Source organism: Salvelinus fontinalis, chromosome 6, assembly GCF_029448725.1.
Source record: "Salvelinus fontinalis isolate EN_2023a chromosome 6, ASM2944872v1, whole genome shotgun sequence".
Taxonomy (NCBI): domain Eukaryota; kingdom Metazoa; phylum Chordata; class Actinopteri; order Salmoniformes; family Salmonidae; genus Salvelinus; species Salvelinus fontinalis.
Window position 1 is genome coordinate 5,728,948 of NC_074670.1, and position 26,963 is coordinate 5,755,910.

General features: G+C 44.5%; 3 protein-coding genes and 7 non-coding genes across 13 annotated transcripts in view; 2 read left to right on the top strand and 8 right to left on the bottom strand.

The window, feature by feature from the left end:
• map2k1 (mitogen-activated protein kinase kinase 1) overlaps nucleotides 1-2,552 on the top strand; it is a 99,001-nt gene extending 96,449 nt beyond the window's left edge. For all 4 annotated transcript variants that reach the window (XM_055924623.1, XM_055924624.1, XM_055924625.1 and 1 more), the window contains one exon: nucleotides 1,703-2,552. In XM_055924623.1, coding sequence (XP_055780598.1) covers nucleotides 1,703-1,816 — 114 coding nt within the window. In that variant the 3' untranslated portion in view covers nucleotides 1,817-2,552. The remainder of the gene's footprint in view (nucleotides 1-1,702) is intronic.
• Nucleotides 2,553-3,105: 553 nt separating this feature from the next.
• On the bottom strand, nucleotides 3,106-10,476 carry LOC129856887 (60S ribosomal protein L4-A-like). Its single transcript, XM_055924632.1, has 10 exons — nucleotides 10,363-10,476; nucleotides 9,501-9,672; nucleotides 8,891-8,997; nucleotides 7,764-7,902; nucleotides 6,212-6,336; nucleotides 5,878-6,007; nucleotides 5,471-5,627; nucleotides 5,129-5,212; nucleotides 4,625-4,745; nucleotides 3,106-3,260 (listed from the first exon to the last, which is right to left on the bottom strand). Exons 1-10 carry the CDS (start codon nucleotides 10,459-10,461, stop codon nucleotides 3,165-3,167), a joined length of 1,230 nt encoding a protein of 409 aa, XP_055780607.1. The 5' UTR covers nucleotides 10,462-10,476; the 3' UTR covers nucleotides 3,106-3,164.
• On the bottom strand, nucleotides 4,978-5,045 carry LOC129858725 (small nucleolar RNA SNORD18). Its single transcript, XR_008760078.1, has one exon. It is a non-coding gene; the product is annotated as a small nucleolar RNA SNORD18 (small nucleolar RNA).
• Nucleotides 5,315-5,382, bottom strand: LOC129858726 (small nucleolar RNA SNORD18). Its single transcript, XR_008760079.1, has one exon. It is a non-coding gene; the product is annotated as a small nucleolar RNA SNORD18 (small nucleolar RNA).
• On the bottom strand, nucleotides 6,088-6,157 carry LOC129858722 (small nucleolar RNA SNORD18). Its single transcript, XR_008760076.1, has one exon. It is a non-coding gene; the product is annotated as a small nucleolar RNA SNORD18 (small nucleolar RNA).
• Nucleotides 7,009-7,109, bottom strand: LOC129858727 (small nucleolar RNA SNORD16). The gene has a single exon (XR_008760080.1). It is a non-coding gene; the product is annotated as a small nucleolar RNA SNORD16 (small nucleolar RNA).
• On the bottom strand, nucleotides 8,029-8,127 carry LOC129858729 (small nucleolar RNA SNORD16). The gene has a single exon (XR_008760082.1). It is a non-coding gene; the product is annotated as a small nucleolar RNA SNORD16 (small nucleolar RNA).
• LOC129858723 (small nucleolar RNA SNORD18) lies at nucleotides 9,371-9,437 on the bottom strand. Its single transcript, XR_008760077.1, has one exon. It is a non-coding gene; the product is annotated as a small nucleolar RNA SNORD18 (small nucleolar RNA).
• LOC129858728 (small nucleolar RNA SNORD16) lies at nucleotides 9,802-9,900 on the bottom strand. The gene has a single exon (XR_008760081.1). It is a non-coding gene; the product is annotated as a small nucleolar RNA SNORD16 (small nucleolar RNA).
• Nucleotides 10,477-10,715: 239 nt separating the features above from the next.
• Nucleotides 10,716-26,963, top strand: part of zwilch (zwilch kinetochore protein) — a 45,880-nt gene continuing 29,632 nt past the window's right edge. Inside the window, exons 1-10 of the mRNA XM_055924628.1 lie at nucleotides 10,716-11,029; nucleotides 16,116-16,245; nucleotides 16,414-16,529; nucleotides 17,952-18,172; nucleotides 18,481-18,560; nucleotides 20,005-20,160; nucleotides 24,079-24,150; nucleotides 24,414-24,507; nucleotides 24,730-24,776; nucleotides 26,696-26,801. Of these exons, the coding sequence (XP_055780603.1) occupies nucleotides 10,980-11,029; nucleotides 16,116-16,245; nucleotides 16,414-16,529; nucleotides 17,952-18,172; nucleotides 18,481-18,560; nucleotides 20,005-20,160; nucleotides 24,079-24,150; nucleotides 24,414-24,507; nucleotides 24,730-24,776; nucleotides 26,696-26,801 (1,072 nt within the window). The 5' untranslated portion in view covers nucleotides 10,716-10,979. The remainder of the gene's footprint in view (nucleotides 11,030-16,115; nucleotides 16,246-16,413; nucleotides 16,530-17,951; nucleotides 18,173-18,480; nucleotides 18,561-20,004; nucleotides 20,161-24,078; nucleotides 24,151-24,413; nucleotides 24,508-24,729; nucleotides 24,777-26,695; nucleotides 26,802-26,963) is intronic.

The following is a 26,963-nucleotide window of genomic DNA, read 5'->3' on the forward strand; positions in this document are numbered from 1 at the left end:
TTATGTATAAAGGGCTACGGTTATGTATTTAGGGTTAGGGTTATGTATAAATGGTTATGTATAAAGGGCTACTAACCCTTATACATAACCCTAACCCTTATACATAACCCTAGCCCTTTATACATAACCCTAGCCCTTTATACATAACCCTAACCCTGAATACATAACCGTAGCCCTTTATACATAACCCTAGCCCTTTATACATAACCCTAACCCTTTATACATAACCCTAACCCTTTATACATAACCCTAGCCCTTTATGCATAACCCTTTATACATAACCCTAACCCTTATACATAACCCTAACCCTTATACATAACCCTAGCCCTTTATACATAACCCTAGCCCTTTATACATAACCCTAACCCTAAATACATAACCGTAGCCCTTTATACATAACCCTAACCCTTTATACATAACCCTAACCCTTTATACATAACCCTAACCCTTTATAAATAACCCTTTATACATAACCCTAACCCTTTATACATAACCCTAACCCTAAATACATAACCGTAGCCCTTTATACATAACCCTAACCCTTTATACATAACCCTTTATACATAACCCTAACCCTTTATACATAACCCTAGCCCTTTATACATAACCCTTTATACATAACCCTAACCCTTTATACATAACCCTAACCCTTTATACATAACCCTAACCCTTTATACATAACCCTAACCCTTTATACATAACCCTAACCCTTTATACATAACCCTAACCCTTTATACATAACCCTAACCCTTTATACATAACCCTAGCCCTTTATACATAACCCTAGCCCTTTATACATAACCCTAACCCTTTATACATAACCCTAGCCCTTTATACATAACCCTAGCCCTTTATACATAACCCTTTATACATAACCGTAAGGTTATGTATAAAGGGTTAGGGTTATATATTTAGGGTTACAGTTATGTATTTAGGGTTATGTATAAAGGGTGACCATGTGTTCTTTCTGCTTGTATTTTGTGTAATTTACGGCTCATATGTAAAATAGACCTTGGTGTCAGTAGGACTTCCTGGTTAAATAAAGACCCGTTGGTGTCAGTAGGACTTCCTGGTTAAATAAAGAGACCTTGGTGTCAGTAGGACTTCCTGGTTAAATAAAGACCCGTTGGTGTCAGTAGGACTTCCTGGTTAAATAAAGAGACCTTGGTGTCAGTAGGACTTCCTGGTTAAATAAAGAGACCTTGGTGTCAGTAGGACTTCCTGGTTAAATAAAGACCCGTTGGTGTCAGTAGGACTTCCTGGTTAAATAAAGAGACCTTGGTGTCAGTAGGACTTCCTGGTTAAATAAAGACCCGTTGGTGTCAGTAGGACTTCCTGGTTAAATAAAGACCCGTTGGTGTCAGTAGGACTTCCTGGTTAAATAAAGACCCGTTGGTGTCAGTAGGACTTCCTGTTTAAATAAAGACCCGTTGGTGTCAGTAGGACTTCCTGGTTAAATAAAGACCCGTTGGTGTCAGTAGGACTTCCTGGTTAAATAAAAACCTGTTGGTGTCAGTATGACTTCCTGGTTAATGTAAATCCAGGCAGGCAGAGGCCATGTTATTGTAATCAGACAGCTTCTCTTCATCCGTGTATAGTAGAGGCCTACCATTTCTAAAGGACATTTGTTTTGAGAGTTCTTTTAGTAAGATTCCAGTCAGGGTGATATTAACCGTGTCTCTCTTGACTGACGTATCTCCAGGTTCATCAATTCATCAAACAGTCAGAGGCAGAGGAGGTGGACTTCGCAGGCTGGCTGTGTAGCACCATCGGACTCAACCAGCCAGTCACCCCAACACACAGTGTGGGCATGTGATGGCCCTTCTATACACCTTAGGGATATGTCCCAAATTAGTTCTCCTTCTGACCAAAAGTGTGCACTTGTTCACTTCCCTTCAATGATTTGAAAGTGGTGGAAACTCCCACGAGCTCATGCTTCCACCAATCCAATTTTTTTGGGGGAAGCAGCAAACAAGTGCACACTTAAGGAGATATTGGGACACACACCTGCTTAGCTAAACACTCATAGCCTGTATTCAAACAGAATTGCTTTGTTTCATCGGGGTGGTATTTAATAAGGACAATATGTAGGTCTGCTGTTTTAATAAAGGACAATATGTAGGTCTGTTGTTTTAATAAAGGACAATATGTAGGTCTGCTGTTTTAATAAAGGACAATATGTAGGTCTGTTGTTTTAATAAAGGACAATATGTAGGTCTGCTGTTTTAATAAAGGACAATATGTAGGTCTGCTGTTTTAATAAAGGACAATGTGTAGGTCTGCTGTTTTAATAAAGGACAATATGTAGGTCTGTTGTTTTAATAAAGGACAATATGTAGGTCTGCTGTTTTAACAAAGGACAATATGTAGGTCTGCTGTTTTAACAAAGGACAATATGTAGGTCTGCTGTTTTAATAAAGGACAATATGTAGGTCTGTTTTAATAAAGGACAATATGTAGGTCTGCTGTTTTAATAAAGGACAATATGTAGGTCTGCTGTTTTAATAAAGGACAATATGTAGGTCTGCTGTTTTAATAAAGGACAATATGTAGGTCTGTTGTTTTAATAAAGGACAACGTGGGCTTGGGAAACTGCCCCCCCCCCCCCCCCCCCATAATAGAATATTATTGCTAAGTCTGTCCCCTTCCCCACTGGGTTCTCCTCTATGACTATAGGCCTGCCACCTTCCCCACTGCCTCTAAATAGGGTTCTCCTCTGACTATAAAGGCCTGCCACCTAGGGACACAACACAGGATTTACAGGCTATGTAAAGCCTACCTGCCAGACCATACAGGTACTGTAACGCCTACCTGCCAGACTAGTCACTGTAACGCCTACCTGCCAGACTAGTCACTGTAACGCCTACCTGCCAGACTAGTCACTGTAACACCTACCTGCCAGACCATAGTCACTGTAACGCCTACCTGCCAGACCATAGTCACTGTAACGGAACATACAGGTACTGTAACGGAACATACAGGTACTGTAACGGAACATACAGGTACTGTAACGGAACATACAGGTACTGTAACGCCTACCTGCCAGACCATACAGGTACTGTAACGGAACATACAGGTACTGCATTAAAAACAAGACAAATAGGATTTTGTTTAGATTTTTATTTGAAACCATCTGAACACCACAGTCTGTTAGAAGAGCTGCTTTATGCCTTGGTGGGGGCTGCCTTGGCAGGGGTTGCCTTGGCGGCGGCTGGCTTCTTGGCCGGCTTCTTCTTGGGCTTCAGCATCTTGGCCTTGATCTGTGTGTAGGGAGACTCATTAGACAGACGGTACTGATACGAGTAGGCAAGAGTACTACAATACGAGTCTTGGGTCCAGTTTCCCTATTATACAGGTCTTTATGTGCAACAAATAGCCATTGGCCATCTTGGGTCCAGTTTCCCTATTATACAGGTCTTTATATGCAACAAACAGCCATTGGCCATCTTGGGTCCAGTTTCCCTATTATACAGGTCTTTATATGCAACAAACAGCCATTGGCCATCTTGGGTCCAGTTTCCCTATATGCAACAAAACAGCCATCGGCCATCTTAGACCAGTTTCCCTATTATACAGGTCTTTATATGCAACAAAACAGCCATCGGCCATATTGGGTCCAGTTTCCCTATTATACAGGTCTTTATATGCAACAAACAGCCATCGGCCATCTTGGGTCCAGTTTCCCTATATGCAACAAAACAGCCATTGGCCATCTTGGGTCCAGTTTCCCTATTATACAGGTCTTTATATGCAACAAATAGCCATCGGCCATCTTGGGTCCAGTTTCCCTATATGCAACAAAACAGCCATCGGCCATCTTAGACCAGTTTCCCTATTATACAGGTCTTTATATGCAACAAAACAGCCATCGGCCATATTGGGTCCAGTTTCCCTATTATACAGGTCTTTATATGCAACAAACAGCCATCGGCCATATTGGGTCCAGTTTCCCTATATGCAACAAAACAGCCATCGGCCATCTTGGGTCCAGTTTCCCCATATGCAACAAACAGCCATCGGCCATCTTGGGTCCAGTTTCCCTATTATACAGGTCTTTATATGCAACAAAACAGCCATCGGCCATCTTGGGTCCAGTTTCCCTATATGCAACAAACAGCCATCGGCCATCTTGGGTCCAGTTTCCCTATTATACAGGTCTTTATATGCAACAAACAGCCATCGGCCATCTTGGGTCCAGTTTCCCTATTATACAGGTCTTTATGTGCAACAAACAGCCATCTTGGGTCCAGTTTCCTTATTATACAGGTCTTTATATGCAACAAAACAGCCATCGGCCATCTTGGGTCCAGTTTCCCGATATGCAACAAATAGCCATCGGCCATCTTGGGTCCAGTTTCCCTATTATACAGGTCTTTATGTGCAACAAACAGCCATCTTGGGTCCAGTTTCCTTATTATACAGGTCTTTATATGCAACAAACAGACATCGGCCATCTTAGACCAGTTTCCCTATCATACAGGTCTTTATATGCAACAAAACAGCCATCGGCCATCTTGGGTCCAGTTTCCCGATATGCAACAAATAGCCATCGGCCATCTTGGGTCCAGTTTCCCTATTATACAGGTCTTTATATGCAACAAACAGCCATCTTGGCTCTACTCACCGCCGGGTCATGCAGCAGGATGGCTTGACGTCTGGCTGTCTTGGCGTAGGGGTTCAGCTTCATCATGATTCTCAGGTTCTTCAGAGGGTTCTTCTTCAGGACTCTGCGTCTGATCTTCTTGCTGTGAGGAGACATGAGAAACGAGGGGGGGGGGGGGGGGGGTCAGTAGGAGGGAAAATCTGTTGATATTTTGTGGTTCGATGTGTTGAGAATAGAAGCATCCCAAGAGGCACAACATTCCCTAAATACTGCACTACTTTTGACAAAAGTCAACTTGGCCGTGATCAAAATGTAGTGCACTATGTTGGGAATGGGGGGGGGGGGGGGTTGCCCATATGGGACGCCATCTTGTCACGCTCAGGACTCCAATTAAAATCAGGATTCAGAAACACGGACCTGAAGTGGAACCTCATCATGGCTTCAATGTCACAGTGGAGCATAACGTACTACAGTACCCATAATGCTCTGTACAATATAAAGCGAGCGAGGGGGGGGGTGTCTTACTTTGGTGCACGAAGTGCTTTCTGGATCTCCTCACTCTTCAGAATCCTGCTCAGATCTGTGTTGGTCATCTTGTGCATGGGCAGACTGGAGGAGGGAGACAGGACAGAGGTCAGAGGTTAACAGTATTTCTGTTAGGGAAGCAGCATGTGGTTTAGCAACAGACCATTTTTTTTGAGACACTCGTCAAAACTCAGAACTTCTGGTAAATATCAGGATTCAGAAACACGGACCGAAGTAGAAGCTCATCACTGTCGGAATTAAATAACTCAAAAATCTCTTACTAACTCTGCTCACCTCAACCGTTTACCGGCTGGGACGCTACGTAACGCCCGTTTTACTCACTTGTAGTCCACCTTGAGAGAGGCAGACTTGCGCCAGGTTCCGTAGAGCTGGTCCAGCTTGCGGAAGGCGGACTCGGTCCAGATACAGAAGCGGCCGACGTGACCGCCGGGGGCGAGCCTCAGCAGATTCAGCTTGTTCACGTTCTGCAAGGTTATACCTGGGTGAAAAAAAAGAGCGTCAAATACAAAACGAGTAAACACGCCGATAATTTAACGGATGCTCAAATCTACAGAGGAAAATAGCACCAGAAAGAAAAGTAACTCCACATTATGTTAGAGAACTAGTATCCGTTGATGTTTGCATTGGGTTTTGATCCTACGCAAAAATCAAATGGACCCGAATGGGAATCAGAACTTCCATTGATCCCCCCCAGGGTCCCCTCTAGCCCCCCCCACAGCCATACATACCAGGGATGTTCCTGAAGGCCTTGGTAACACCTTGATCTTGGTTGTAGATGATGCAGGGTCCTTTGCGTTGGATACGTCTGCGATTCCTCATCTTACCTTTTCCAGCTCGCATGCGCTGTGACGCGTACACCTGCACCCACCCAGAGGACACACATTTAGCATCGTACGTCAACAACAGCTGTGCTTTTATCTTGCTAATGTTAATATTTCACGCTCAGGACTTCCATTCAAAAATCAGGATTCAGAAACACGGACCTGAAGTGGAACCTCATCACGGCACTATACACAGTACAACGATGACCAGAGAGACGGTATTAAAGTCTATTTTACTAACCTTCTTGATGTCGTTCCAGGCCTTGAGTTTCTTCAACAGCAACACGGCCTCTTTTGTCTTCTTGTAACCCTCCACTTTGTCTTCAACCACCAGGGGAACCTCTGGGATCTCCTCAATGCGGTGTCCTGAAGGAGAGAGACTCTTCAGATTGTTGTATAGTTCCTTCACGTTCTAATTCTACACGTTACTTTGATCAGAATCGTATACACATTCTGCCGGTGTGGAGGTACGACGTTATCGTTAGAAGCCATGCCGTCCTCTTTTGACACTTGCACAAGTAGCTTGGCTAAATACACCCCCCCCCCCCCCCGAGAAGACTCAGACAAACTCGAGTCGTAAAAGGTGGGTGACATTTGACATAACTAACGAAAGTAACAAATTCTAGTACCCGAAACCGTTGTTCATGGTGTAGTATTGAAAAGTTCTGCCGTTTCGGTGTGTATACCGTACAACACTAGTGACTACTAGTCCAGTATCGGCTACAGCTTCTCCAGTACAACACTAGTGACTACTAGTCCAGTATCGGCTACAGCTTCTCTAGTACAACACTAGTGACTACTAGTCCAGTATCGGCTACAGCTTCTCCAGTACAACACTAGTGACTACTAGTCCAGTATCGGCTACAGCTTCTCTAGTACAACACTAGTGACTACTAGTCCAGTATCGGCTACAGCTTCTCTAGTACAACACTAGTGACTACTAGTCCAGTATCGGCTACAGCTTCTCCAGTACAACACTAGTGACTACTAGTCCAGTATCGGCTACAGCTTCTCCAGTACAGGCACAGTAAGACATCTTGCTCAGAATTAATATTTCGTCAACCCGCCGCGACAGCTATAAGACAGTCGGCAAACCGTCACTGCACACGGAGTCAGACGCAAATTACACCATCATAGCAAGTCTTACGGGCCGACACTTAAAGAGCATGTGATTAATTAGGATTTTATTTAGTTGTGTAGGGGGGGGTTTTAAAGGTACAAAATACCAAGTAATATTATAATTCCCATATGTACTGTGGGATGCCACTCAGAATCGCATTTTTTGTTGTTGATAAATGCCAAGTTTACATTATTTATCGTCATATTACGTCATTACACGTATACACATAGTATCCCGGATAGCAACTCGTACCCAGCTAAAAACATAAAGGTACGGTTCACCCATGCTGGATGTTATATAGTTTTTGTGCATCTGATTAATGTTCTATCGATGATTCTCTGGGTCATTTCATGTTTTAACGTGTATCTGAGTTATTGGTGTTCGAGCAGGCTGATATCCGCCCAGTATGACACAGCAGCGTGATCAAGTCTCTCTCGCTACACTGAGCTAATAGGAATACGACGTTTGGATCGCTAAAACGTTTTATCATAGATATCAGACTACACGTCAGACTACACGTATCAGCTATATAAATTAAAGTGGATCGAACAGGGAAAAAATGATTCTCAAAACAAGAAATGTAAAAAATGTTTACGGTTAAATGAAAAACATACATTAGGGTCCATAACACGGATGAAAAACAAACTGCATCAAAGGATGCCAGGCGGCGTACCTTTGGACATGACGAGAGCGGGCAGGGCGGAGGCAGCCAGGGCGGAGCAGATGGCGTACCGCTTCTGGGTGGTGTTGATCCTGCGGTGCCAACGGCGCCAGGTCTTGGTGGGGGCGAACATGCGACCTCCACGACACATCTACAGTCACAAGGGGGTCAAGGAAATGTAGCGAGCTAATGGATAAATAAACATTGCTTCTTCAAATAGCTTGATAACTGGACACGTGTAACCATGGTATCGCCTAAAATGTGTTCGCGAGTATCTTGCTCAGACTCAAGGTTCGTCAGCCACTTGTGCCAGCATATGACATCAGGCATAACGTCACTGATCACAGTGTAGGACGCAAATTACACCATCACTGCAAGCCTCGGAATGTCTGGTTATAACTCTGCATGTACCACCTACAGTGTTCATTAGGCGACACAAAATGATAAAAAAATACAAACAATTAGGTGCCACCCGTATTTGTACAATAAAACGTAAGTCGATTGCAAAAACGTTTTGTTGAGATGAGCCCTAATGAACACAAACATGGCACGTTAAAACAGACATGGTGAGATTCACAAGGGGACAATAAAGGAAAATATACCAAACCAAATCTGTAATTTGAATGTAAATACCATGTTATGGAACACGTGCTTTTAGAAACGGCAAAGTGTCACGATACAGGTCTTTAAAGGTTGCACACAAGAAATTGTGTCATCGTGGGGAAAAAATTGCTTTTTTGGGGCGACTTTGGCAAAACCTCTCCCTCCATTCTACATGCAGAAGAGAGAAAAGCTGGATAGTGGAAACCACTCGAGTCTCACCAAACTGAATTTAACATTGCAGATAAAGTTTAGAATTAACAGTTTCACGTGTACAAAATTTTAGGACCTGCATCACTATAGTTTCAGTTCGTAAAAGGCTGTAGTTTAGAGTTTATGTTCAGTTTTAAACAAGCTCCCATACTGCAGGAGGAGGATGAGGAAGTATATTGTTGGTTTGGGATAGTTTGTCAAAAACAAAATGAAATCTCAAGTGTCTGGACAGTTCTATAACATGCCATTTGAATCCAAAAATACAGCTTTGGTTGTCAAAGTAAACCTCTCCTTTAAGATCAATGTTAAACTGTCTGAGAGGATACATTGCCGAAGGCTCCCTGGCCAGAGCGGTGGGTACCACCTCCTCTCACACGGGGGATACGGGCCACAGCTCTGCCGGTACCCCAGGACTCAGCACTGGTCTGGTGACCTGGAACACAAAAACATTAGAACCTGTATACTTTGTCAGTAAATGTATACCCTGAATAAAAAAATGCAACAATGAGATCGTTCATATGGAAGACATCCGTCAATAAAAATAAATAAATTAGAACCTAATCTATGGATTTCACAGGCCTGGGAATACAGCTCTGTACCCGTTGGTCATTATGCCTTCAAAATAAAGAAAACCAGTCAGTATCTGGTGTGACGACCATTTGCCTCATGCAGAACATGAGAATTAAGTTAAGAGTATGGAAACTTTCTGGAATCCTTTCCCCCCATTTAGACCATGAAACCAACAGATTACATGTTGTGCTGAAATATACCCCCCCCCCCCCCCCCCTCAGTGGTACAGGTGAAAGCCCTTCAGAACTTCTAGTATAATCAGGTTTCAGAAACACGGACCGAAGTTAAAACTCATCACCAAAGCTTTTCACCTGTATCCAAAGAAATTGCCTATTTGATTGAATAAATGTTCAAAAGATCACTCACCTGCCAGTCCGCTGACTGCATAGGGCTGACGACTGTTCTTGCGCATGTTGGTGTGCACGAAGTTGACAATGTCGGGGCGGATGGGAGCCTTGAACACCGCAGGCATGACAACATTTTTGCCTGAGCTTTCTCCTTTCTCGGAGTAGATCGAGATTAAAGGCCGGGCACAAGCCTGTGGGCGAAAACAGTCAAAATTAAATGCATGTTCGGTAAAATTCTTACCATGTACCTAACTAGCCACCGACACGCTACATGTCAAATGATGAACGTTAGCTAACTACATGTAGTTTCATGGTTATCTTGCTCAGACTCAGTTGTCGTCATTCACTTGCGCCAGCATATGACAATAGGCATTTGTCGACTGATCGCAAAGTAGGACGCAAATTACACCATCATAGCAAGTACATGTATAAAAAAAAAAAAAACCGATTCTCAGTCCCGCTAGCCGCCATGCTAGTAGCTAGGTACCACGCTAACCAGAGAATGTGTGGTCTTTGGTTTAATTATCTGTAGCTGATTAGCTAGTTGGCTAGTTTACGCAAATGTGTAAGTGATCTACAGTTAACTAAGTACATATTCAAAGCAGTTGCGTGAAGAAATGTGTACTGGTTTACGAACTTCACGTATATTTTATAAGACCCGGTTATACGGCCTGTGGTAGAAAGGAAAGCACACGTGTGACTTGGCTAGAACATCGCAGACAAAATGGCTCCTCGTGTAAACTTCCTTCAGATTCGCCGTAAAATACGTTAAATTGTATTACCTAAGAAACATATTGGCAAGAGAAGTCTTTGATTTTGCAATATCAATTGATTGCTAATGTTAAATAGTATTTGCTGATACAAAAAGCTAGGATTCTCACCATTTTTATCTTTTTAGTCTCGGCTCGCCGCGAACCACGCTCCTTACTCAATGGCGGCCACAGTAGAAAAGGAAGTTGGTAATGCAACTCACAGGACATATGCTTCCGACCACGTCACACTTCCGACAACTGAAACTTTCAATGAATTCAATACTACACAGGGGCATGTTTTTCGATTCTAAGTCAATATACATACTCTTTCAACTTATAAACATTTAATATCGAACTTGAATTACTATAAAATGACGAAAACATATTTTATAAATGAGATTACATAGGACCCTACTGCGCAGTACGGCGGAGGAAACAAGTGCGGTGACCGGACTACTTTCGTGATAATTATTTCCTGGAATTATATATTTTTTCTTAAATGTAACTACCACACAGGCCAGTTGTGTGAAAATAGGTATTTTATCTTACTCGTCTTTGTAAAAAAATATTAATAGATTAAAAATAGTTTGTGTTCGTAGTGCCGACTGATGACGTCAAGCGTCCACTGGCTGTATTGGCGCGAACGTCAAATTCAGTCGTAGCTACCGCTCGAACTTTTATTTAGTATTTTTCTGACTTCATAACAACAACTAACGTACTATTTTGGTAATTAGCTACCCAATGAAATGGGCTCCAAGATCATCACCGATGCTGTACAGTTTTCGAAAATGCTTCGGTGAGTTATCGTTTTCAAATGTGTGGCTAGCGACTCTGTCTCCTGTTTGTTATTCTGTACTTAGTTAACGTTAGCTAGCTAACTGAGTTAGCTAATTATTGATTAGTGCCAACTGTAAAGTTTGGTGGAGGAGGAATAATGATCTAGGCCCCTTAGTTGCAATGAAGGGGAAATCTTAACGATACAGCAAACAATGACATTCTAGACGATTCTGTGCTTCCCACTTTGTGGCAACAGTGTATAAGAGGAATACAGAGGATGGAAGAGAGAGTGGCCAGCGAGATGCTTGAGTGGCCAGCGAGATGCTTGAGTGGCCAGCGAGATGCATGAGTGGCCAGCGAGATGCATGAATTGCGCAAGAAAGGAACAGTGAAGACAGAGATTTGTGTAAATTAGAAGTGAATTAAGGCTCAGCTGTTACTCCACCATTCGTATGCTAGTCTACATATTAGGCCAAGCCTACAGCGAATTTAGGCGATCACCATCTGTGCTATGCAAGCCAGAGTTTGACTGATGCACGTTTTGTGTCAAAGAATTTAAGTTGAACATAGCCAAATATCAGTTTAATTACATGTGCAATAAAGTGTAATGTCTAGGCATATTTAAATAAATCCTATGGCAACAGATCGCAAAGCAGAGTATCCCCATTCCCCACTGAGCTCATTTTTGGAAATGGCAAGTTCACATTCTCATCCATAAACCCATATCACGTGCAAGTGTGGTGTCCAGCAGCTGATACCGGCTTTTCATTAGGAGGGATGTCTAACACGGATCGCTAAAATAATGATTATGCTCACATTTCCTCAATGTTAAATATTAGGCGTATGGAGACGCCTATTGATTTGGCAGCGAAGCACGAATGATCAGTGTAGCCTCTATGGTCACAACATGATGTTAAATGATCTTCACCACTAGAATAACAACCACAAGGCTTCAGGCGCACACTCAATTGAATGATTTTTTAAATGTTCTTTTTTTGTGTGTACAGAATTACAGAGGGCAGTTTATAAAAAATATCTAAAGTGCAAATCTTCCTCTGGAATTTACCCCATGCTAGGATAAAAATTACATAACTAACGTCTCTCCTAATACTATAGCTGTCTCTCCCCCTTCAAAACTACCCTTGTTAATTCATTTGAAAGGAAACATTATTTTTTTAGCGTTATGCTATAATGTTGCCTATGCCTACTTTCTGATGGACTACAGCCAAGATTTCAAGCCTTTGAATATGTTTTGAGGACAAATGTGATTTGTGTGGCTTTGATTGATGAGTCCTTTTAGAGTGTGTGTGTGAGATCAAATCAAATCTAACTTTGTTTGCCACATGCGCCGAATACAACAAGTGTAGACTTTACCATGAAATGTTTACAAGCCCTTAACCAACAGTGCAGTTCAAGAAAGAGTTAAGAAAATATTTACCAAGTTGACTAAAATAAAAAGTAATAATAAAAGTAACACAATAAGAATAACGAGGGTATATACAGGGTGTTACGGTACCGAGTCAATGTGGAGGCTATATACAGGGGGTACCGGTACAGAGTCAAGGTGGAGGCTATATACAGGGGGTACCTGTACAGAGTCAATGTGGAGGCTATATACAGGGGGTACCTGTACAGAGTCAATGTGGAGGCTATATACAGGGGGTACCTGTACAGAGTCAATGTGGAGGCTATATACAGGGGGTACCGGTACAGAGTCAATGTGGAGGCTATATACAGGGGGTCCCGGTACAGAGTCAATGTGGAGGCTATATACAGGGGGTACCGGTACAGAGTCAATGTGGAGGTTATATACAGGGGGTACCTGTACAGAGTCAATGTGGAGGCTATATACAGGGGGTACCGGTACAGAGTCAATGTGGAGGCTATATACAGGGGGTACCGGTACAGAGTCAATGTGGAGGTTATATACAGGGGGCACCGGTACAGAGTCAATGTGGAGGCTATACACAGGGGGTACCTGTACAGAGTCAATGTGGAGGCTATATGCAGGGGGTACCTGTACAGAGTCAATGTGGAGGCTATATGCAGGGGGTACCTGTACAGAGTCAATGTGGAGGCTATATACAGGGGGTACCTGTACAGAGTCAATGTGGAGGCTATATGCAGGGGGTACCGGTACAGAGTCAATGTGGAGGCTATATGCAGGGGGTACCGGTACAGAGTCAATGTGGAGGCTATATACAGTGGGTACCGGTACAGAGTCAATGTGGAGGCTATATACAGGGGGCACCGGTACAGAGTCAATGTGGAGGCTATATACAGGGGGCACCGGTACAGAGTCAGTGTGGAGGCTATATACAGGGGGTACCAGTACAGAGTCAATGTGGAGGCTATATACAGGGGGCACCGGTACCGAGTCAGTGTGCGGAGGTACAGGCTATTTGAGGTAATCTGTACATGTAGGTGGGGGTGAAGTGACTATGCATAGGTAACAAACAAATAGTGAGTAGCAGCAGTGTACAAAAGAAGGGGGTCAATGTAAATTGTCCGGTGGCGATTTTTATGAATTGTTCAGCAGTCAAATGGCTTGGGGGTAGAAGCTTTTGAGGAGCCTTTTGGTCCTAGACTTGGTGCTTTGGTACCACTTGCCATGCGGTAGCAGAGAAAACAGTCTATAACCTGGGTGACTGGAGTCTCTGACAATTTTATGGGCTTTCCTCTAACACTGCCTATTATATAGGTCCTGAATGGCAGGGAGCTTGGCTCCAGCCTACCCCAGAGGGGTCGATGCCGAGCAGTTGCCATACCAGCTGGTGATGCAACTGGTCAGGATGCTCTCGACGATGCAGCTGTAGAACCTTTTGAGGATCTGTGAACCCATGCCAAATCGTCTCCTGAGGGGGAATAGAGTTTGTCGTGACCTCTTCGACTGTCTTGGAATGTTTGGACCATGATAGTTCGTTGGTCATGTGGACACCAAGGAACTTAACTCTCGACCCACTCCACTACAGCCCCGTCAATGTTAATGGGGGCCTGTTCGGCCTGACTTTCCCTGTAGTCCACAATCAGCTCCTTTGTCTTGCTCACATTGAGGACGAGGTTGTTGTCCTGGCACCACACTGCCAGTTCTCTGACATCCTCCCTATAGGCTGTCTCATCGTTGTCGGTGATCAGGCCTACCACTGTTGTGTCGTCGGCAAACTTAATGATGGTATTGGAGTCGTATTTGGCCACGCAGTCGTGGGTGAAAAGGGAATATAGGACGGGATTAAGCACACACCCCTGAGTGGCCCCAGTGTTGAGGATCAGCGTGGCAGATGTGTTGCTACCTACCTTCACCACCTGGGGGCGGCCTGTCAGGAAGTCCAGGATCCAGTTGCAGAGGGAGGTGTTTAGTCCCAGAGTCCTTAGTTTAGTGATGCGCTTCGTGGGCACAATGGTGTTGAACGCTGAGCTGTAGTCAATGAATAGCATTCTCACATAGGTGTTCCTTTTGTCCAGGTGGGAAAGGGCAGTGTGGAGTGCGATTTTGAGATTGCGTCATCTGTTGGGGCGGTATGAGAATTGGAGTGGGTCTAGGGTGTCCAGGAGGATGCTGTTGATGTGAACCATGACCAGCTTTTCAAAGCACTTCATGGCTACCGACGTGAGTGCCACGGGGCGGTAATCATTTAGGCAGGTTACTTTTGCTTCCTTGGGCACAGGGAACATGTAGGTATTACAGAATCGGTCAGGGAGAGGTTGAAAATGTCAGCGAAGACACTTGCCAGTTGGTCAGCGCATGCTTTGAGTACACGTCCTGGTAATCCGTCTGGCCCTGTGGCTTTGTTAATGTTGACATGTTTAAAGGTTTTGTTCACATCGGATACCGAGAGCTTTATCACACAGTCATCCAGAACGGCTGGTGCGCTCATGTATGCTTCAGTGTTTCTTGCCTCGAAGCGAGCATTAAAGGCATTAGGTCGTCTGGAAGGCTCGTGTCACTGGGCAGCTCGCGTCTGGGTTTCCCTTTGTAGTCTGTAATAGTTTTCAAGCCCTGCCACAGCCGACAAGCGTCAGAGCCGGTGTAGTAGGATTCCATCTTAAACCTGTATTGACACTTTGCTTGTTTGATGGTTCATCTGAGGGCATAGCGGGATTTCTTTATAAGCGTTCGGATTAGTCTTCCGCTCCTTGAAAGCGGCAGCTCTAGCCTTTAGCTCAGTGCGGATGTTGCCTGTAAATCCATGGCTTCGAGTAAGCTAATTCTCTCTGTTTATTCAGAAAGTTACCTAGAGTAGCCTGTCTGGACTCCATCTCTTGATTAATAAGAGAGGATGGATAAATAATACAACTGAAACGAGCATAACAAATTATTTAAAAAAAAAAAAAGTAAGCGAGTCATGATGATCAGCGTAATGTGCGAGGAATGACGACAGGTGTCAGTTTTGTTTTTTTTCTTTTCCTCATAAATGGGATGTAGCAAACGTAGTTCGATTGAATCCTTTATGCTAATATTCTCCACTATTTATCTCTCTCGATACGAACTCCTCTCTAGCCACTCTGTACAACGTGCTCTTTGCATTGACACTGCTCACAATGCAATTACCATCGTAACGGTATTGTTTGTTGTCCTTAAAATGTAAATTCTAAATTTGCACACACCCCATGTTCCATAACACTCATGGAGAATTTGAATGTTGTTTCCAACTACCAATCAGCAACTGAACGATGAGTGTAATGTTAGTGAAAGAGACTGGTACCCAGGCTAGTCAAGCCAGGTATGAACTTTCAAAAAATAATATAAATAAAAAATGGAGCTACAAGTAACCAATAAATAATGTTTTGTCTGGATACAATCTATATTGTTTTGGACCAAGTGTGCATGCGCCCTCCAGAGGTTTCTTGTACATTTTTATTTATACCTTTTTTTGGAAGTATGAACAGGGAGTGAAGGCACTAAATGACGATAGTTGCTCAGCGAAACTCTCTATATTTGGTGAGTATTGGTCACTAACATATTTTGTCTAATGGGACAATTACTGGTAGCTAACTGGGCTAGAGGGGATACTTGTTATGTTCTCCTCCTCTGCCCAGATACTGGTTCAGCCAATCAGAAATGTTTTAAAAACATTTTTTTTTTTAAATGCATTTTATGATTTTAGGACTCTTCAAGATGACTGCAAAGACTCCTGTATATATGAGCAAGACATCCAGATACTGAGAGTGAATGGAGAGAAACATCTCCACTACATCTACAGTGGTGACAAACCAGTCTTCATCTGTGAGAAAACGGTAAATTCTGCTCTATTGAAGAGATTTTCCAGTCAATCCACCCTATTTATTGAGTATCTTTGCATTATTCGTTTTGTATTACTGTTCTGTATTTCCATTGGACAATCGATTCACCCAATCGTTCTAATATTGAGCCACTATTTTACTGTGTTGTTGTCGTGTGACAAGGCCCCACACATCGACCCTGAAGATGACAAAATGGATGAGACGCACTCCGACGATGAGACAGATCATCAAGTCAAGATAGAGTTGGGGCCACAGCCTCTCACCATCATGAAAGCAAGGTCTCCTCCTCCCTCTTGTTGTTGTTCTCCTCCTCCTCCATCTTGTTGTTGTTCTCCTCCTCCATCTTGTTGTTGTTGTTCTCCTCCTCCATCTCCTCCTCCTCCATCTTGTTGTTGGTCTCCTCCTCCTCCATCTTGTTGTTGGTCTCCTCCTCCTCCATCTTGTTGTTGTTCTCCTCCTCCTCCATCTTGTTGTTGTTGTTCTCCTCCTCCTCCATCTTGTTGTTGTTGTTCTCCTCCTCCTCCATCTTGTTGTTGTTGTTCTCCTCCTCCTCCATCTCCTCCTCCTCCATCTTGTTGTTGTTCTCCTCCTCCTCCATCTCCTCCTCCTCCATCTTGTTGTTGTTCTCCTCCTCCTCCATCTTGTTGTTGGTCTCCTCCTCCTCCTCCTCCTCCTCCTCCATCTTGTTGTTGTTCTCCTCCTCCTCCATCTTGTTGTTGTTGTTCTACTCCTCCATTTTGTTGTTGTTGTTCTACTCCTCCTCCATCTTGTTGTTGTTGTTCTACTCCCCCTCCATCTTGTTGTTGTTGTTCTACTCCTCCTCCATTTTGTTGTTGTTGTTCTACTCCTCCTCCATTTTGTTGTTGTTGTTCTCCTCCTCCTCCATTTTGTTGTTGTTGTTCTCCTCCTCCTCCATTTTGTTGTTGTTCTCCTCCTCCTCCAGCTTGTTGTTGTTGTTCTCCTCCTCCTCCATTTTGTTGTTGTTGTTCTCCTCCTCCTCCATTTTGTTGTTGTTGTTCTCCTCCTCCTCCATTTTGTTGTTGTTGTTCTCCTCCTCCTCCATTTTGTTGTTGTTGTTCTACTCCTCCTCCATTTTGTTGTTGTTGTTCTACTCCTCCTCCATTTTGTTGTTGTTGTTCTACTCCTCCTCCATTTTGTTGTTGTTCTCCTCCTCCTCCATTTTGTTGTTGTTGTTCTACTCCTCCTCCATCTTGTTGTTGTTGTTCTCCTCCTCCTCCATTTTGTTGTTGTTGTTCTACTCCTCCTCCATCTTGTTGTTGTTGTTCTACTCCTCCTCCATCTTGTTGTTGTTGTTCTACTCCTCCTCCATTTTGTTGTTGTTGTTCTACTCCTCCTCCATCTTGTTGTTGTTGTTCTACTCCTCCTCCATCTTGTTGTTGTTGTTCTACTCCTCCTCCTCCATTTTGTTGTTGTTGTTCTACTCCTCCTCCATTTTGTTGTTGTTGTTCTACTCCTCCTCCATCTTGTTGTTGTTGTTCTACTCCTCCTCCATCTTGTTGTTGTTGTTCTACTCCTCCTCCTCCATTTTGTTGTTGTTGTTCTCCTCCAGCTTGTTGTTGTTGTTCTCGTGTTAATAGTGTTTTTACATTTTACAATTGTATTAATATGGCATATGAAACCATGGTAATAGCACCCTGTCTATTTGTCACTGTATCAGTTCAGATGTTCTCTGCTTACAGGCAGCTGTTGTCTTGGTACACAATGTCTCAGAACAGCATTGTATCTCCAGCGGTCTCCCCAGCCCCCCTGCTCCCTCCAGCGGTCTCCCCAGCCCCCCTGCTTCCTCTCTGGGTACGTTGTGACATGGCCGACCCTGCTGGTACCACCTGGTTAGGAGCAGAGACCGCCTGCACCGGCAACAAAGTCTCCGGGGTCAAGCTATACTCCGTCACATGTGCAGGTAAGGGCTAGAGTAGAGACACGCATTCATTTTAAGAGCTCATATCAAAAATATTTACTTTTTAAATTAATTTAACTAGTCAAGTCCGTTAAGAACAAATTCTTATTTTCAATGACGGCCTACCGGGGAACAGTGGGTTAACTGCCCTGTTCAGGGGCAGAACGACAGATTTTTACCTTGTCAGCTCGGGGGATTTGATCTTGCAACCTTTCGGTTACAAGTCCAACACTAACCACTAGGCTTCCTGCCGCCCCTATACACAGTTTCAATAGATGATTGATCTTTGATGTTGTTTTTTTTTCGTTCAGGTTCAACTGTGGACAAAGGCACATTCATCACTCTAGATGAGCTGAAACAGGAACACAAGAAAAGACATCATCCGTCCATGGTAAGGCTCCTAGTCCTCCCTGTTTCTCTGGTGTTTCACTGGCTGAGACTGTCAGTGCCGAGCCGGGTATACTGGCTGAGGCTGTCAGTGTTGAGATAGGTATACTGGCTGAGGCTGCCCGTGTTGAGATAGGTATACTGGCTGAGGCTGTCAGTGTTGAGCTGGGTATACTGGCTGAGGCTGTCAGTGCCGAGCTGGGTATACTGGCTGAGGCTGTCAGTGCCGAGCTGGGTATACTGGCTGAGGCTGTCAGTGTTGAGCGACTGGCTAAGACCGTCAGTGTTGAGATAGGTATACTGGCTGAGACTGCCAGTGTTGAGATAGGTATACTGGCTGAGACTGTCAGTGTTGAGATTGTCAGTGTTGAGATGTGTATACTGGCTGAGGCTGCCAGTGTTGAGATAGGTATACTGGCTGAGACTGCCCGTGTCGAGCTGGGTATACTGGCTGAGGCTGTCAGTGCCGAGCTGGGTATACTGGCTGAGGCTGCCAGTGTTGAGATAGGTATACTGGCTGAGGCTGCCAGTGTTGAGATAGGTATACTGGCTGAGGCTGCCCGTGTCGAGATAGGTATACTGGCTGAGGCTGCCCGTGTCGAGCTGGGTATACTGGCTGAGGCTGTCAGTGCCGAGCTGGGTATACTGGCTGAGGCTGTCAGTGCCGAGCTGGGTATACTGGCTGAGGCTGTCAGTGCCGAGCTGGGTATACTGGCTGAGACTGCCAGTGTCGAGATAGGTATACTGGCTGAGGCTGCCAGTGTTGAGATAGGTATACTGGCTAAGACTGTCAGTGTTGAGATAGGTATACTGGCTAAGGCTGTCAGTGTTGAGATGGGTATACTGGCTGAGGCTGTCAGTGTTGAGATGGGTATACTGGCTGAGGCTGTCAGTGTTGAGATGGGTATACTGGCTGAGACTGCCCGTGTCGAGATGGGTATACTGGCTGAGACTGCCCGTGTCGAGATGGGTATACTGGCTGAGACTGCCCGTGTCGAGATGGGTATACTGGCTGAGGCTGTCAGTGTTGAGATGGGTATACTGGCTGAGGCTGCCAGTGTTGAGATAGGTATACTGGCTGAGGCTGTCAGTGCCGAGCTGGGTATACTGGCTGAGGCTGCCAGTGTTGAGATAGGTATACTGGCTGAGGCTGCCAGTGTTGAGATAGGTATACTGGCTGAGGCTGCCAGTGTTGAGATAGGTATACTGGCTGAGGCTGCCAGTGTTGAGATAGGTATACTGGCTGAGGCTGCCAGTGTTGAGATAGGTATACTGGCTGAGGCTGTCAGTGCCGAGCTGGGTATACTGGCTGCGTTTACTGCTTTTCTGATGTTGTCCTCCATTCATATATATATATATATAAGAGTGAAACATACCTCCTCAAAACCCAGACTGTCTATGTGGTCCATGTGACTTCCCCGATTTCCCCCTGTCCTTCTCCCTCCCAGACGGCTGCGAGAGGCACAGCCCAGTACAACCTGTTTGGTTCTACCGTGGTGGAAAACACGACCATAGAATCTCAGAGCAGTGTCACCGTGGACTTCAGATGGAGCCATGTAGAGAGCATCCTGGAGTCGCCGCCTTTCTCCTCTATGGCCACGCTGGTAAGTGGAGTCAGGTTACACACTTGGGGCTGCAACCCAAATCGACCCCTAGTCCCCTACACCCTAGGCATTTGTGTAGATCTGACGGGTTGGATAGGTGTAAGGTGGCAGTATATTACTTAGAACAAGGGGTTGGGAACCAATATTTAATTTCCAATCGGTTTATTTCTGAACAGAACCATTCTTTTGTTTCATTCTTTTCCACTGTTTCGACCAGAAAAATTATGTTCTGAACCGGTTGAAATAAAAAAGTAACGGTTAAAATTTGCGAGTGGGGCGAGAGAGGGTGGATGAGGAGGCTTGGCTTGAAGCCCTGGGCATCTTATGACAATAATGATCTGAATTAGTCCCACAGAATTATTCCTACGGAGGAGCGGCTTCTGTGAAGGAACTTGGAATGGCTTTGAACTTCAGAGACTTGGCTTAACGTTGGACCAGAGTTAACTAGCTAAGCTTGTGTGTGCAGAGAGGCACCAGAATTCAAATAGGGGGGAAATGTTTAACTTTTTTGCTAGTTAATAAATCCAATGTGAACTGTGATCACTATAGTATTCTTAATTAGCATTGGGAAAATGTATCCAGTCTTCTCCAATTAAAAATCTATCTCCCTAATTTCTGAATCACGCTTGTAACATCGGTAGGCTACCCTCCCCTCTCCGAGCCATCGGCTACTGTAGACCCTCCCCCCTCCGAACCATCGGCTGCTGTAGCCCCTCCCCCCTCCGAACCATCGGCTGCTGTAGCCCCTCCCCCCTGCGAACCATCGGCTGCTGTAGCCCCTCCCCCCTGCGAACCATCGGCTGCTGTGGCCCCTCCCCTCTCCGAGCCATCGGCTACTGTAGACCCTCCCCCCTCCGAACCATCGGCTGCTGTAGCCCCTCCCCCCTCCGAACCATCGGCTGCTGTAGCCCCTCCCCCCTCCGAACCATCGGCTGCTGTAGCCCCTCCCCCCTCCGAACCATCGGCTGCTGTAGCCCCTCCCCCCTCCGAACCATCGGCTGCTGTAGCCCCTCCCCCCTCCGAACCATCGGCTGCTGTAGCCCCTCTCCGAACCATCGGCTGCTGTAGCCCCTCCCCCCTCCGAACCATCGGCTGCTGTAGCCCCTCCCCCCTCCGAACCATCGGCTGCTGGCCACAGTGTGTCCATTAAAAATCTGCCGTTTCCAGCTACAATAGTCATTTACAACATGAACAATGTCTACCCAGTATTTCTAATCAATTTGATGTTATTTTAATGGACAAAAAAATTTGCTTTTCATTCAAGGACATTTCTAAGTGACCCCAAACTTTTGAACGGTAGGGTATGTCTGGGGCTGTTTTCTTCATTTCCTCTTGGTTCTCCGTGTTTACCGAGGGGTATGTCTGGGGCTGTTTTCTTCATTTCCTGTTGGTTCTCCGTGTTTACCGAGGGGTATGTCTGGGGCTGTTTTCTTCATTTCCTGTTGGTTCTCCGTGTTTACCGAGGGGTATGTCTGGGGCTGTTTTCTTCATTTCCTGTTGGTTCTCCGTGTTTACCGAGGGGTATGTCTGGGGCTGTTTTCTTCATTTCCTGTTGGTTCTCCGTGTTTACCGAGGGGTATGTCTGGAGCTGTTTTCTTCATTTCCTGTTGGTTCTCCGTGTTTACCGAGGGGTATGTCTGGAGCTGTTTTCTTCATTTCCTCTTGGTTCTCCGTGTTTACCGAGGGGTATGTCTGGGGCTGTTTTCTTCATTTCCTGTTGGTTCTCCGTGTTTACCGAGGGGTATCTCTGGAGCTGTTTTCTTCATTTCCTGTTGGTTCTCCGTGTTTACCGAGGGGTATGTCTGGGGCTGTTTTCTTCATTTCCTCTTGGTTCTCCGTGTTTACCGAGGGGTATGTCTGGGGCTGTTTTCTTCATTTCCTCTTGGTTCTCCGTGTTTACCGAGGGGTATGTCTGGGGCTGTTTTCTTCATTTCCTGTTGGTTCTCCGTGTTTACCGAGGGGTATGTCTGGGGCTGTTTTCTTCATTTCCTGTTGGTTCTCCGTGTTTACCGAGGGGTATGTCTGGGGCTGTTTTCTTCATTTCCTGTTGGTTCTCCGTGTTTACCGAGGGGTATGTCTGGGGCTGTTTTCTTCATTTCCTGTTGGTTCTCCGTGTTTACCGAGGGGTATGTCTGGGGCTGTTTTCTTCATTTCCTGTTGGTTCTCCGTGTTTACCGAGGGGTATGTCTGGGGCTGTTTTCTTCATTTCCTCTTGGTTCTCCGTGTTTACCGAGGGGTATCTCTGGAGCTGTTTTCTTCATTTCCTGTTGGTTCTCCGTGTTTACCGAGGGGTATCTCTGGAGCTGTTTTCTTCATTTCCTGTTGGTTCTCCGTGTTTACCGAGGGGTATGTCTGGGGCTGTTTTCTTCATTTCCTGTTGGTTCTCCGTGTTTACCGAGGGGTATGTCTGGGGCTGTTTTCTTCATTTCCTGTTGGTTCTCCGTGTTTACCGAGGGGAATGTCTGGGGCTGTTTTCTTCATTTCCTGTTGGTTCTCCGTGTTTACCGAGGGGTATGTCTGGGGCTGTTTTCTTCATTTCCTCTTGGTTCTCCGTGTTTACCGAGGGGTATGTCTGGAGCTGTTTTCTTAATTTCCTCTTGGTTCTCCGTGTTTACCGAGGGGTATGTCTGGGGCTGTTTTCTTCATTTCCTGTTGGTTCTCCGTGTTTACCGAGGGGTATGTCTGGGGCTGTTTTCTTCATTTCCTCTTGGTTCTCCGTGTTTACCGAGGGGTATGTCTGGGGCTGTTTTCTTCATTTCCTCTTGGTTCTCCGTGTTTACCGAGGGGTATGTCTGGGGCTGTTTTCTTCATTTCCTCTTGGTTCTCCGTGTTTACCGAGGGGTATCTCTGCATCATCTTCCATGTTTTGGTGTTCACAGCATTGGTACTATTTGTCAATAAACTTCTCGAGCCTTTAAAAGTAGTTTTGTGTTGTTATCCAGCTCTGTTATTGCTCGCGGGTCGGCAGATCAGTGTTGACGTAAAGTGGTACTATAGATCAAGTTTTAGAGACTTTTACTCATTTGGAGCAACATTTTTCACTCTATCTTCCTTCCTTCCGTTTTTAAAATGTTATTTTTACTTTGAGGGCTTTGTTGTGTTTTTGTGGTACTGGAAAAAAATGCCCAGAATGGTTTTTTAACCGGTTCCCATTCTTTAAAAATAACAGTTCTGATCCTGAACCGTATAGATCACTTTCATTCTGATTCTGTTCCTCAATTATATATATTCTTTCTCTTCCTTGAACCGGTTCCAACCCCTGCTACAACTCTCCAACCCTCTCAGATCTAGATTAGTACCCAGGATGTAGGGACTGTTTCTCTCAGATCTAGATTAGTACCCAGGATGTAGGGACTGTTTCTCTCAGATCTGGACTAGTACCCAGGATGTAGGGACTGTTTCTCTCAGATCTAGACTCGTACCCAGGATGTAGGGACTGTTTCTCTCAGATCTAGACTAGTACCCAGGATGTAGGGACTGTTTCTCTCGGATCTAGACTAGTACCCAGGATGTAGGGACTGTTTCTCTCAGATCTAGACTAGTACCCAGGATGTAGGGACTGTTTCTCTCAGATCTAGACTAGTACCCAGGATGTAGGGACTGTTTCTCTCAGATCTAGACTAGTACCCAGGATGTAGGGACTGTTTCTCTCGGATCTAGACTAGTACCCAGGATGTAGGGACTGTTTCTCTCAGATCTAGACTAGTACCCAGGATGTAGGGACTGTTTCTCTCAGATCTAGACTCGTACCCAGGATGTAGGGACTGTTTCTCTCAGATCTAGACTCGTACCCAGGATGTAGGGACTGTTTCTCTCAGATCTAGACTCGTACCCAGGATGTAGGGACTGTTTCTCTCGGATCTGGACTAGTACCCAGGATGTAGGGACTGCTTGTTAACTCCTCTCCCCCCCCTGCAGAATATCAAGGTGTCCAGCGGTGACATGAGAAGTCCCATGTATCCGTTGTACAGGGAGCTGGAGTTTCTACAGGTTTGTGCCAAAAATAATACTTTGAAATGCCTTTTTTTCTAAGCATCCCACTGTTAGTCTGTTTGGTTGGGGTCAATTCCATTTAAATTCCAGTCAATTCAGGAAGTAAACTGACCAAGGAGGAAATTCAAAATAGGAATTTGGGTGACTTTCTGAATTTTAAATGGCATTGACCCCAACCCTGTTGAGCACACCGTTCAGTCTGGTTTAACGAGACTATCACACTATTAACCTAGTGTATTAAAGCCTGTTGTGGTCGTCAGATCCTGGCTGATGGCCTGAGGACAGGAGAGACGGAGTGGATGGAACCTGTGGAGACGAGGTCTGCTGTGCAGTTGACAAGGGAATACCTGGATGGTAGGATGTTTTACATTTTGTACTTTTCAGTCATTTAAGCATCTCCTCCCCCCCAAAAAAATTTAAGCAAACATTTTATTAGAAAAACTACTTTTCACAACTATATGAAATTAGTTGCTTTTTAACCACTCTGAAATAAACATGTTTTTAAAAAAATATATATATATATATATAATAATCTTTATTGTCTGTCGCTCACTTCTTCTTCTTCTTCTTTTTCAGAACTGCAGAACACTGTGAAGAGTCTGCAGGATCAGTCGCCCAAAGAGGTGTGATCCCCTGTTGCATCAGGTTGTGTGTGATCCCCTGTTGCATCAGGTTGTGTGTGATCCCCTGTTGCATCAGGTTGTGTGTGATCCCCTGTTGCATCAGGTTGTGTGTGATCCCCTGTTGCATCAGGTTGTGTGTGATCCTCTGTTGCATTAGCTAGGTTGTGTGTGATCCCCTGTTGCATTAGCTGGGTTGTGTGTGATCCCCTGTTGCATTAGCTGGGTTGTGTGTGATCCCCTGTTGCATTAGCTGGGTTGTGTGTGATCCCCTGTTGCATTAGCTGGGTTGTGTGTGATCCCCTGTTGCATTAGCTGGGTTGTGTGTGATCCCCTGTTGCATCAGGTTGTGTGTGATCCTCTGTTGCATCAGGTTGTGTGTGATCCTCTGTTGCATCAGGTTGTGTGTGATCCCCTGTTGCATCAGGTTGTGTGTGATCCTCTGTTGCATCAGCTAGGTTGTGTGTGTGATCCGGGGTGTATTCATTCTGTCCATTCTGTTCAAAAACATTTCTTAAATCAGAAGCAAACAGAACGAAACCGGGATAAACATACCTGAATTTGTCCAATAGAAACTCTCGTTTGCAACTGTTGGGTCTAATGATTACACCCTAGATCAACGAGATGCAGGCCAGAGGGTGGAAGGAGGTATTGAATGTGTCTCTGTCACCTTGATTACTCAAAATCTTCTCGACCTGTTGCACCTACTAGGTTGTAGCAACCTCATGATGGGTACAGGGAACATTCTAGTATCATGTAGTAGAATAAACCTATCGCTGTTACATTGAACTGGGTGAATATGAATGACAGTAACCTAAACCTATCACTGTTACATTGAACTGGGTGAATATGAATGACAGTAACCTAAACCTATCACTGTTACATTGAACTGGGTGAATATGAATGACAGTAGCCTAAACCTATCACTGTTACATTGAACTGGGTGAATATGAATGACAGTAACCTAAACCTATCACTGTTACATTGAACTGGGTGAATATGAATGACAGTAACCTAAACCTATCACTGTTACATTGAACTGGGTGAATATGAATGACAGTCATCCAATATGCTGTAATAGAAATAAGGCCACTGTGTTATGGGTATGCTTGTAGTCGTTAAGGACTGGGAAGTTTTTCAGGATAAAAAAGAAACGGAGCTAAGCACAGTCATATCCTAGAGGAGAACCTGGTTCAGTCTGCTTTGCACCAGAGACTGGAAGATTTAATTCACCTTTCAGCAGGACAATAACTTAAAACACAGTCATATCCTAGAGGAAAACCTGGTTCAGTCTGCTTTGCACCAGAGACTGGAAGATTAATTCACCTTTCAGCAGGACAATAACCTAAAACACAGGTAATATCCTAGAGGAGAACCTGGTTCAGTCTGCTTTGCACCAGAGACTGGAAGATTAATTCACCTTTCAGCAGGACAATAACCTAAAACACAGTCATATCCTAGAGGAAAACCTGGTTGTCTGCTTTGCACCAGAGACTGGAAGATTAATTCACCTTTCAGCAGGACAATAACCTCAAAACACAAGGCCAAATCTACACTGGAGTTGCTTACCAAGAAGACGGTGAATGTTCCTGAGAGGCCGAGTTAGTTTTTACTTAAATCTGCTTGAAAATCTAAGAGCTGAAAATGGTTAAATACTTTTATAATCAAGATATTAGTCTTTTCATTTTTCATGGATTTTCTACAAATGTTAGAATTTGTCTTCCGCTATGACATCAGAGTATTTTGTGTAGATCGTTGACAGAAAACGACAATTCAATCGATTTGAATCCCACTTTACAACACAACAACATGTCAAAGGGGTGTGAAATATTGTATCATTTTAAAACTGAAACAACAACAAAAACTTGAACAATTGAAATGTGTCGTCATAATGCTTTATCTGATTGGTCATGATCCCCCAGGCAGTGAAGGTGAAGACTGAGACGGGAACATCGGAGATATTCAACTCTCTGATGGAGAGAGGAGACCTGGACTTCATAGAACAGCTCTGGGTTCGCATGAGGAACAGTGAGTAGAGATTTTAGTACATTTCAGTTATAGTAGAGTAGAGAACCGTCTCTTTTTGGGGGTTTTTAAAGCACTTTGGATGTTGCTGTGTGAACAATAGAAAGCTATTCAGTTCCTTATTTACGTTTTGTAAATGTAAATAAATTCAAATTCCTATTTAAA